At 45.8% G+C, this 12,403-nt stretch overlaps 1 protein-coding gene across 1 annotated transcript in view; it reads left to right on the forward strand.

Moving 5' to 3' along the window:
* Positions 1–12,403, forward strand: part of DISC1 (DISC1 scaffold protein) — a 315,034-nt gene that overhangs the window by 68,453 nt on the left and 234,178 nt on the right. Inside the window, 1 exon segment of the mRNA XM_039241275.1 lies at positions 2,093–2,328. Coding sequence (XP_039097206.1) covers positions 2,093–2,328 — 236 coding nt within the window.

A 12,403-nucleotide genomic window follows, 5' to 3' on the forward strand; every position in this document is an offset into this window, starting at 1 on the left:
TCAGAGAAAGGACAAATATCATACGACTTCACTCATATGTGGAATTTAAGACACCAAACAGATGAACATAAGGGAAGGGAAGCAAAAATAATATAAAAACAGGGAGGGGGACAAAACATAAGAGACTCTTAAATACAGAGAACAAACTGAGGGTTGCTGGAGGGGTTTGGGGTGGGGGGATGGGCTAAATGGTCTTAAGGGGCCTTAAGGACGACACTTGTTGGGGTGAGCACTGGGTGTTACGTGAGTGGATGAATCCCTGGATTCTATTCCTGAAATCATTGTTGCACTATATGCTAACTAACTTGGATGTAAATTTAAAAAAATAAAAAAAAAAAAAAGAATAGGGTGTAGGGCCAATGTGAAAAAGCATGGTGGGTCTTCAAAGCATTAAATATAGAATTACTGGGGCACCTGGATGGCTCAGTCTATTGAGTGTCTGACTCTTGATATCTGCTCAGGTCATGATCTTGTGGTCATGAGATCGAGCCCAATATAGGGCCCCACACTGAGCCTGGAACCTGGTTGGGATCCTCTCTCACCTTCTCTCTGTCTGCCCTTTCCCTGCTGGTGCTATCCCTCAAAATAAATAAATAAACATTACAAAAAATAGAATTACCACACAATCCAGCAATTCTACTTCTGGGTAGATGCCCAAAGGAATTAAAATCAGTGCCTCAAAGAGATGTTCACAGCAGCATTATTGACGATAGCCAAAAGGTGGAAGCCACCCAAGTGTCCATCTGTGGATGAGTGGATAAACCAAATGTGGGGCATCCACGCAATGGAATATTGTACAGACTTAAAAAGGAAGGAGATTCTGACACATGGTGCAACTTGGATGAATCTTGAGGACATGACCCTAATGAAATAAGCCAGTCACAGAAGGACAAATACTATGATTCCACTTCTATGAGGTTCCTAGAGATGCATAGACACAGGGAGTAGAATGGTGGTTGTCAAGGGCTGGGGAAGGCAGAGTAATGGGGAGCTGGAGTTTAACGGGGACAGAGTTCTGGTTTATAAGATGAAAAGACCCCTTGGATGGAGGGTGGAAATGATTGCATGGCTGTGTGAATGTATCAGTGCCATGGAACTGGCATTAAAAATGGTTAAGATGGGGCACCTGGAGTTTCAGCTCAGGTCAGGATCTCACGGGTTCGTGGGTTTGAGCCCCGCATTGGTGCATCTTCAACTCCTCCTCAGTCTCTACCCCCCTGCCCCCCACTGGAAGTGGGGTCAGGAGGTTGAAGTTGTAGGTGATCTGTACCTTGGGTTTAAGAGAACATGGATGAGAGCTGGGGAGGCGCCCAGGATTAGAGCTCAGCTCTTCTCAGCCAGAAACCAATGCATGGAACAGGGGGGTGCGGTGACTGAAAGAGCCTCATTTTAAATTCAGAACACAGTGCACAATGAGATGATTATCTGCTCCAACACCATGCACACGGTGTGCGTTCGATTGCCTGCTGCTTGTTTTCTTCTTTGACCTCAAGATTGGATGATACTTTATAGATTCTTCAGACTTTGGTTTGCTATATTAGTGGAAATGAAATTTATTTAATACTTTTTACAGACTGTAGACTGCATCAAACTCTCTGCAGCATCCTGTTGTTCTTTCAGTCTTGTAGACTTAGGGAATTGTGATTTTTAATCTTTCACTACACACTAACTTTTTCTGTTCAGGGACAGACCGGCCAAGGACTGTCTGCTTTTCTTTTTTGGTCTGTGACCTGTGTTAACCTGCTTAGCTGTACCTCACACACGTGACGTTTGCTGCTCTGTGTTCTAGCTCTTCCACCAGAAACGAAGGAAGTCATCTATGTATCTGCTTGGTTCTTCCAAATCAAATTCCTAGCCCCCCCCGCTCCCCATAGTTATTTAATGCTTGGGAGAGAATGTTTTTCCTTATGCCAACTAATCAGAAATACAAAGCTGGCGTGATTTTTTCACTTCAGCAAACCTCCAAAAATCTGCTCCGAAGGGGAGCTCTCTCATGCGTATGGCTGACTTTCCTTTGACGACCTATTGTCGGCAGAGCGGTTTGCCACAAGCAGGGTTAATTTATAAAATCTGGTGTCTCCCCTTTCTCCAGAAAGAAATCGAAGCTCTCCAAGCAAGAATGTCTGTGCTGGAAGCCAAAGATGAGCAGCTGAGAAGGGAAATAGAAGAGCAAGAGCTGCTGCTGCCAGGGCGGGGCTGCGACCTGGCCCCGCTGGTGGGCAGGCTGTCCCTGGGCGAGCTGCAGGAAGTCAGCAAGGCCTGGCACGATACCCTGGCCTTAGCTGACCGGATTCCCCTGCGTGCAGAACCACCCGAAGCCGTAAGGAGGTATTGATTTCCTTACTGATTTCGGATCACTCACCTATTCGACCTGTTTATGGGATGGATGTTCCCTGCTCTCCCTCTCGTACAAGAATTGTCCGAGCGGGGCCATCGTTTTCCAGTGGAAACACTATCGTTATTTGAAGTGGGAAAATTCTTCATTGTATGGGGCGGTCCTGAATGTTTCGAGATATTTTAGAACCTGGCCACCACCCAACCAGATTGGTTGGCCCATTTTGCTATGTACTAAGTTACCCCCAGGGGCATCTTCTCTCCCTTTGAGATCTGTTGGAGATTCCGCTGCCAGCCTTGGCTGAGGGCGATCATACAAAGAGAGGCGAACTATACTGTCACTGAGGGCGGGGGTGGCCATTAAGAGGGAGATACTCAGTCAATGACCGTGTTTCCATCAGGAAGAATGAATGATTATTAATAATAGCTAGCATTTATTGAGCGCTTACTCTTTGCCAGGCACTGTGCTAAGCTTTATGAGTTGCTTCTGTTATTATATTTACTTTATAGGTGAGGAAAAGAAAGTTCAAGGTTAGCAATTTGCCGGAAGTCCCAATAAGAGAAAAAATTGATACTTAAGCTCCTGTTTGTTCCTTCTTAGCCATGTTTCCTATCCACTTACTGTGGAGTGAGAATCTGCCCTGTACTCCGTGTTGTGCAGTGTCCACAAGATGCACTTCGATGTCATGATCCTATTTTGGTGAAGGACGGAACTCGCATGTACCCATGTTAGGTAAAAAGCTGAGGAGTGCCTGGATGAATATGCAGCTGGGCAGTGGGGCCTGCAATGCTGTGGGTGTAGGGAAGTGGGAGCGATTCATGTTCCGCTGAGTTATTTTGCTGAAGACAATACATCATAAAACTAACTTCCCGTCGTGGTTGAGAATATGGACTCTGCCATCTGATTATCCTCACTCAACCACGTAGCAGCTAGACCCCTGATTGTTTGGGGGAAGAGATGATGATAATAGTGCCTACCTTACAGGGCTCTTATGTGGATCAACTGCTAATACATTCAAAGCTCTTATAGCAGTGCCTCGATGGTAGTAAGCACTTTACTATGTTTACTGCTCGTCCTTTTTTTTTTCTAAAAAAAGTTTTTAAATTTTTAATTTTTTTATATATACCGAGAAAGTGCAAGTCAGGTAGAAGAGCAGGGGTGGGGAGGGAGAGAGAGAGAGAGAGAGAGAGAGAGTTTTAAGCAGGCTCCATGCTCAGCACAGAGCTCGGGGCTCGATCCCACAACCCTGGAATCATGACCTGAGCTGAAATCAAGAGTCAGACACTCAACTGGCTGAGCCACCCAGGTGCCCCATTTGTCATTTTTAAAAACTTTAAAAAAATATTTAGTTATTCTTGAGAGAGAGGTGAGAGAGCACAAGTGGGAGAGGGGCAGAGAGAGAGCAGGGAAACAGAGGATCCCAAGCAGGCTTTGTGCTGACAACAGCGAGCCTGACATGGGGCTTGAACTCACGAACTGAGATCATGACCAGAGCCAAAGTAAGAAGCTCAACTGACTGAGCCACGCAGGCGCCCCTCCACTTGTCATTTTTATTATGGGATTTCGGACTCCTGAAGGCCTTCAAACTGCCTGTCCCAATGTGTCTTAGACTATTCTGTGAATAACGGTCCCCTCTTACACACATATCACATCCTATCCAGCCAAAAAAGCCAGCCCCAGATGCTCGTCTAGGGAGGTGCTCAGGACCCCTTCCAGCCCTAATATTTCCCTTCAGAAATCTAACTCTTGTCCAGGGAGAAGGAGAAGAGATTAGGATTGTTGCCGAATTTCAGCTACAGGAAACTGACCATTGACTATGCCACATGCTTTCCCATTGCAGCTTCGTACGTATCCTTACCCTCCTGCCTCAGCCTATAAGGATCTTTCCCACTCCTGCTTCCTGCAGAAGTCATTCTACATCTATATGTGTCCACACACACACACACACACGCGCGCACACACTCACATTCACATACATAGGTGCAGGTTTATAATGTGTAGTATGTGCTTTGTATGTTGTATATCATTATACATTTGTACATAACACATGCATTGTATTATATATTATATGCATGTATCACGTGTAATATATAAGGTGAAATATACATGTGAATTTATTATTCCATTTACACATGCATATATTTATATTTGAGGCTTAAAATGATCCCTTTTTGCTCCTGCCATCCAGATGTGTCCTACTTATTTCTCTTTTTGCCTTTAACAGCACGGAGGTTTGTTATATGCCTCTTTTCACTCCCACGAGCTGACGGCTCTTTGAGGGAAGGAGCCAGGGCATGCTTAACTTAGAATCCACCCCACTGTGTCACAAAGCCTCTGTGTTTTGAGCTGAATTCATGCGCAGTGTCCCTGCGGGTGTGGCCTGTACCGTACAGATGTGCAGAGCGCTTTCTCACACACTGACTCGTGGGGATCAGAGTAGCCCGGTTTGGCAGGTGGGCCATTTTCCTTGTCGGCATTTCACAGATGAGGACGCAAAAACTCTGGAAGTTTTTCTGGTGACGCAGCTACTAAGAGACCTTGTATACATCCATAGCTGCTGTGGGGTCTGAACCAATAAAAGATAGCCTCTTTCCAGAGCTCCATGGAAGATACTTCTCTTAGTGTAGGATCTCCACGATACAGTAGGCTGATGGATCCCTTAACTTGGATCCTCTCATTTCTAGTCTCTTCTTCTGCCCAAGTTCTCAGTCTGGGATGTTCATCAGGAGCTCAGAGCACTGCCAGCACCGAGCAGAGTTTGTGTTACTGGGAAGTGACCACCCTGGGACATCACATAATCTGGGTGACCCTGCAGCTGGTGACCCTTGGCATCTCCTTTATTTACCCAGAGGTACAGCAGGACCTCCCTGCCTTAGGGCAGTTTGGGTGTGTAGGTACAAGTTTTGGCTCATCAGCTTCCTCTCTTCCACACTAGGGAGGCGAGGTTTCATGCTGTTCCTGGCCAAAAATATCAACTGGAAAAATCATTGTTATTTATGTGGGCTTTCCATTTAAGAAGGAAGACACACCTTTTCCACGCTGATGGGCTGCGGCGTGGACTCCCAGAAATGGGGAAGTTGAAAGAAGCCAGTGTGGAATCACATGGCTCCATTGATCAGAGTGCTTGGTCTAGTATTTTTAACTAATTGTACATGATCCTGTTAACTTAGTTTTTCCTATGAGATACTGGTTTTCTTTTAGAAGATGTTGACTTGGGTGGCATTAGGATGGGGGGAAATATCTCATAGGTGCCCCAACCAGAACAATGGATCTTCTGTGCATCATTAGCTTTGTTGACAAACGGCTTTGTTGTTTATGAGAATCATTTCTTCTTAGGCCAGATGGAGAGATGCTGACAAATTGTGAAACGGGCAAATCGTCAAGTCTTACAAAGAGAAGGTGTAGAGACTGGTATTGTGACAAATATCTGGAGAAACAGACCACTCAACATCATAACTATTATTATCATCACCCATAAAGATTTTTCCTAGAGACCAGCTTAGAACTCAGGATGCCATCAGGGGAGAAGCTGTTTCTGATTTACTCAGCTCAGTAATGTGCAAGTTCAAAGGGAAGGCTATGTTTCTTCCCCTGGATAAACTACATATTAAGCTTGAAAAGGAACTTCCTAATAGCACTTGGCATTTCTGAGAAAATCACTGGTAGAGACTGCGTGCTTGCATGGCGCCTTCATTTCTGAGCATAGCTTGTTGGGAATCATCTGGTGGATGTCAGAGAAGGACTGGAAGTAGAAGGTTCTATGCTGGGCACCAGAGACCCAGTGGCTTTTATTTGGAGATTCTAATAGACATCAAAGCAGTAGTCTGAATTTTCTGTCTGTGTTTTGGATCAAATATCTTAGCAGGATGGAATGAAGAGCTGCCTTCTCAGAGATATCCTAGCTGCCTCTTGATCGGGCCAACAGAAATGGTTTTCCTCCAGTGGTCATGAGAACATGTTGAAGGCCGTGGGGAATCAGAAACTCCACAGTGTGGAAGCTGACAGAACAGGGATGTGTAAAGGACAGGGGCCACTGGAAAGGTGTGTTCATTTAAGATTCCTTTATTGTTGTAGACTCTAAGTCTAAAGTTCTCTCTCGGCTAGCAAGAGAGTAGATGCGGGATTAAAATAGGAGAGAGAGATGGCTAATGTCTGGGAAAACACAAGAGCCCCGAATAAGGGTCCTTGCCCCGTTTTTATTAGGATCAGAAGGCTTACAAACATGGTGATGGATGCGCACAAAGAAACAAAAATCCGTGAACATTAACTTGTGGACATGAGGGAAGGGAGGTCTGGAAGATATTGGAGGTCAGGGGTTTGGGTTAATATAAAACAAAATCCTGGTGCTGGGCATTCGGGGCCAGAAGGTTTGTTTATCTTAGCTCACCTTTTCTTTTGTTAGTCCTCTCTGCCCTGGGCTGCTTTACCTGCAGTGCAGACGTCTATAGACCAATTTACCTGTTTACCACTAATTTGGTCCTTTCTTCCTGTGAAAGCAGCTTTCTGCTATAGTACTAAATTGGGGGGTGCTTTGCCCTGAATGCCTAATCTTATTTATTTCGTATACCTGTGTAGTACGTGCCTTTGCACGACTCTCTATTATGGGGCCTTTACCCCTCCCTCGCTATTCTGGGGTGCCTTAGCACCTCCCTATTCTTGGTTTACCCAAACTCGGGTGTGAGCATCCTATGTCTCTATGCTTCTTTATGCCTTGTTAACCCATTGGTATAAGCCTGGGGGATCCCTAAGCTTATTCCTCACACTTTATTCCTGGGATTCCAACCCTTAAAACCTACTCCTTGTTTTCTCTTGTAAGTTTTCCTTTAATGGGAGAGGTCTAGATGAATGACTTTTATCCAGCAAACTTGATTCTCCATCCACATTAACCATTTCTTTTCACTCCATCCCATACTGACTGCACTCCCATTATCGGTAATGGGATTGGGCGTGGGGGTGTGGGTGTGGGGGTGGGGAGAAGGATGGGGACACAGAGAGGAAGGATGTGACAGGTTCTGGGGTTTTCCTTGGGCCGCATCCCTGCATGTGGGGTGTGAATTTCCATCTGTTTATTTGGCATAAATTGAGGGAGGGTCATGACCTGCAGCTCATCTCTCTGGTGCCGTTGGCTCAGCCTGGCGGCCTTTGTAGTTCCGTGTAACTTGCACACCGGGGAAGAGCCGGGCTGTGACCCTGTCCAGCAGCATGTGGCCAACTATAAAGTGACGTAGGAATGATCCCAGTGATAACAATAGGGATGAGGGCTGCATGCGATACTTCCTAACGTTCTTTAGATCACCATGGCTGGCTCTTATTAGCCTGTGGTTGAGTTCTCCATTCCTCAGCTCCTGGAATTTTTCATGTTTCACGTGAAATGTGTCCTGGCAGCTCAAGGATGCACTGTCTCTTGTGGATTTGGAAAAAACGTGTCACATCTTTTTACAAACCATTGGCACAGACTGTGAAATGAACTCAACCCCTGGTTGCAGGGTGGTTGGCTGGACCTTGGTGCATCCAGGACCTCAGTCGGCACGGCCGAGCAGGATGGGCGGTGGGCGGCAAGCCGGGCTGCTCCTTCCTCCGTGTTGTGTACTGGTCTGGGCTTCCCAGTGAGGGCAGTGGATGGTTCAGGAGCTCAGGCATCCCTGTTACAGGTGTCCTCAATCCACAGTGAGCAGCCCAGGACGATATCACAGCTCCTTTCAAGACAGACTTGAAATAATGAAATCCAGCAGTTCGCAGTTGACCGGGAAAAAATCAGTAGTCCCACTTTCCCCTCAGACACATGCCTTACAAGAGTGAGGAGACCCAGTGAACAGCAAGGCCGGGATGGGAAAACGGGATCCCACATCCTTCCAGAAGGAGCACGGCGGATCCTCAGAGTGTGTGCAGGGCAGCGGCTGTGCGTCCCTGTGCGCTGGGGCGATTGCACGAGGTGAAGCAATCACTTCCCAGAAGCCCTCAGGTCTCCCAGCCTCTCTCCATTTGCCTGATTGTGTTCTTTAGGGTCTCCATCTGGGCTCTGTTTTTCTTCTTTCTCTGCCTCTGTTAGTCACCTGGTAGGTGTCGAAAGCAAGGTTTTAAGGAACTAGTCCATTAGGAATCATCTGGCAGGGGCACCGCCTGGGGGGCTCAGTCAGTTGAACTTCTGACTCTTGATTTCAGCTCAGGTCGTGATACCAGGGTCATGGGATCGAGCTCCACGTAGGGCTCTGCACTGAGCACAAAGCCTGCTTAAGATTCTCTCTCTCTCTCTCTCTCCCCACCTCTGCCCTTCTCTCCTGTTCTCTCTTAGAAAAAAAAGAAAGAAAGGAAAGGAAAGGAAAGGAAAGGAAGGAAGGAAGGAAGGAAGGAAGGAAGGAAGGAAGGAAGGAAGGAAGGAAGAAATCATCTGGCATAGTGGCTTTTTTGTTGCCAGACTGCTGTTCAGGAGATTCTGACTTTTCTTTCTTTATTGTAAAGCATACACCGTGCCTTTCCCAGGAATTGCTGAGACAGGCAGTATTTTTCCAGAAAGTCAACGCATCGAGATGGTGGAACGGGAGGAAAGCAAGACTGACGTGATCTTGTAGCAGTGTATGTGAGGCAGTGTCGTCCCTGGGCAGGGGTGCCTCTCAAATCTCACGATGATCGTGTCTTTCTTTCCTACTTAGATTTGTAATAATCTTCACACATTAACTTTAACACTGCTAGTGTTTCCAAAAGGCTAATTTTGCTCACCATCACCCTATAAGATATACAGGACAGTATATGCGTTTTATGCCCATTTTGCAGGTGAGGCTGCAGAGGACCCCGATTCACACAGCAGCAGTGTTCTGACATCGTTGGCCAAGCTTTGATCCGGTGGGGCGGGGAGAGAGATGGTTAACACGGACAGCCCGGGAGATTGTGGGGCTTCGAGCCCAGTGCCCAGGCAGGCAAGGGAGAGAAGTCGAGCCAGCCAGGTCATGGGTCGGTGGGTCCAAGCAAAAGAGAATGGATGTCATTCCAGACCAGCGATGGTTGTCTCCCTGCCCCACAGATCACCTGGTGTCACCTGAGAGGGATTGGCGCAAACGGCTCTCTGCACACAGGCAGCCAACTGCTTCAGGCCAGAGAGGGATGGAGAAGAAACGGGATGGCAAGGAGCCAAGCCCGGCCCTCCAGGCGCTGGAAGTGTGGTTTAAAAAATGAAGGTTTGAACCAGCTGATGTTGAAGGTTCCTTCTGGATCTAAAACACTTTCACACTTTAAGATTTTGTGAAATCAGCTAAAACAAACAGCTCAAGAACACAGTCATTCTGTCCCTAATGGCTCCCAGATTGGATTGCCACTCACCACCGCCAACTCCTGTGTCCTTTGGAAGCTCATTAGCACGGGCAATGAGAAAAGTATACCCATCACAACTTGGAAGAGAAGGAAAGGGTTGGAAAAGAAGGAAAGGGCTGGAAAGAAACTACCACCTCTCTGGGTGGGTGCAGTAGCCAATCCTCATCAGGGGAGGAATCTCCCCTTATTTATAGGTTTATTTTTTTAAATCTTCATTTTGTGCTAGATTAAGTTTACTATGATTTTCTATCTCTGTGATTTGTTTCCTTCAAGGAATTTACCACGTGGGTCTTCACTTAGGTGGTTCTTCTTGGGAGGCTTGTAATTTGTAGACTCATCCATTCCTCTTCTGTAATTTAGCAAACAGAGTAACTATTTTCAGCCAGAGCCCCAGGGATTCTTAAAGATTGGAGATAATCATTTTAAAGTGATCGCAGCCAGTTCTCCTATTATTGCGATGCTGAGTGGTCTCAGCATACTTGAATGCATGTGGCCTATTTTAAAAGTTTCTCTCCTGGTCAATTTCAAGTTTTTATTTTCTGTAATGATCACCCTGAGAACTGTTGTGTACTTAATTTCTTTTTTTTTTTAATGTTTTATTTATTTCTAGCAGAGAGAGAGAGAGAGACAGCGTGAGCAGGGGAGGGTCAGAGAGAGAGGGAGTCACAGACTCTGAAAGAGGCTCCAGGCTCTGAGCTGGCAGTCAGCACAGAGCCTGACGCAGGGCTCGAACCCACGAACCGCGAGATCATGACCTAAGCAAAGTCGGACGCTTAACCGACTAAGCCACCCAGGCGCCCCAATTGAGAACTGTTCTGTACTTAACTTCTTTGCAATCTGAGTGTCTCCTACAATCTTCCATTCCTTTCCACCAATTTTCTTATTCCTGACATATCCCAAGAGTGTTTCCCTGTGTGTAGGTTGCATGTTACCATTCCCCATTCTGTCTCTTCAATGTTAATTTAACACACCCCTAGACCCTTCTTCAGACCTTGAGCTGAAGGCTGAAAGCACTTCCAGTGAAAGGTAATTCAGTTCTGCTCACATACAACCTTTCCAAGTGACTGTAGGGAACAGCCCCAGGTCGGAAATGCCAGCTCATTGGTCGGTGGCAATTTAGTTAGTTAAGAGCACTTCTTAACTACTAACTTAATTACTAACTTTATTAATCATTCTGTGCTGATTGCCAGGCTGCTGGGACAATCCAAACCAGTACCTCTAGGCTTCTGTAGAAACCCTGCCCTTTATATATTAAGGTCATTTTTCTTAAGCTGTTTGTCTTGGCTGCCATTATTGTGATTACTCTGTACATCCTTCTGGGCAAATTTCTTAGTGTTCTCTGAGTTGTATTTATATTAGTGTGTGATTTTTTTTATTCAGTCACTTGTTTAGGCAGCTGGATTCTTTTCCTGCTGTTCATTCATTTTGCTCATCAACGATCTATTTTTTGAAGTCTTTGTCCAGTAAAATGTGTAAATCTTTAGCTTACTCGTTGAAACATTTCAGGAAATAAAATATATAATATTCTCTAGTTTCAGGCATCTGATAGTTGCTTGGTCAGCAGGTTTTGACAGAGCCTGAGAGAAATGCACAGTTTACACTGTTTGTGCAGGCTTTACTGTGCGAATTCTCGTTCTTAGCCAGACAGCAGGCAATTAAAGATGACTCAGAAAAGCATCATAAACCCGAAGCAGAAAGTACAACCTTTTAGGAGATCTTCATAGTTGTGGAAAGTATACATGCTTATAAATTTAGGAAAACAGCACACATTTTAAAATATTAATATTAAAGGGAAATGCAAGCAGTTCAGAGTAGTCCTTTAAAAATTTTCAGGAGCAGGGGCGCCTGGGTGGCTTAGTCGGTTAAGCGTCCGACTTTCGCTTAGGTCATGATCTCGCGGTTCGTGGGTTCGAGCCCCGCGTCGGGCTCTGTGCTGACTGCCAGCTCAGAGCCTGGAGCCTATTTCAGAGTCTGTCACTCCCTCTCTCTCTGACCCTCCCCTGCTCTCTCTCTCTCTTCTAGAAATAAATAAAACATTTTAAAAAATTTAAAAAAAATTTCAGGAGCAATGAGACATCACTTATTAGATGGTTGGAATTAGGGGGATGGTGATTGAAACGGAAATCTGAAGTTGCCTTTGGATCGCTTAACGGAGTAAGCCCGGAGGCAGCTTGATTTCCCCCTTGAATCAAATTGTAGTGTTTTTAAGGATTAGACTCACAGGAGTTTGGGGCAGTAAAGCTCTACAGCCCAGGACTGAAAAGTCTTTTTGGATGTTTAAGCACCTTTGGGTTACCATAATAGTTGAAAATGTGGAGCCCACTTGGTTACCAGTCTTCAAGAAATAAGAGGCCGGTAATTTATTTTCTCCTTGTGTGTCAACAGGTATTACTAAAGAACTTGAGAGGAAGGGGTAGAGAGCAGAGGACTTATGAACCGAACTTAAGGCTTTTCGTATTTTTCACTCCTGCTCTCATGTCTTCTTCATTAGACAGCTTAAAATACCTTACAGACAGACTCAGTCTAAATGCTCTGGCCTATGAATTCCAGTTTCGGTTTGGAGTAAGATGGTTTGAGAAGCAGTGGCTTCAGGATCTGTTTGAATTAACACTAGGAGTATTTGGGTAAGTCAAATAACAAGTTAATCAGTTGAGAATAAAGCTGTGATTTTTAACGGGCCTGGCCTGGAGGCAAGCTGTGACTCTGGTGACGTCAGGCCCTCTCCCAGTGGGGGCGGGGACTGGCAGGGGGCGGGGACGGGGC

The sequence above is a fragment of the Hyaena hyaena genome, unplaced genomic scaffold, assembly GCF_003009895.1.
Source record: "Hyaena hyaena isolate Hyena2069 unplaced genomic scaffold, ASM300989v1 scaffold_193, whole genome shotgun sequence".
Classification (NCBI taxonomy): domain Eukaryota; kingdom Metazoa; phylum Chordata; class Mammalia; order Carnivora; family Hyaenidae; genus Hyaena; species Hyaena hyaena.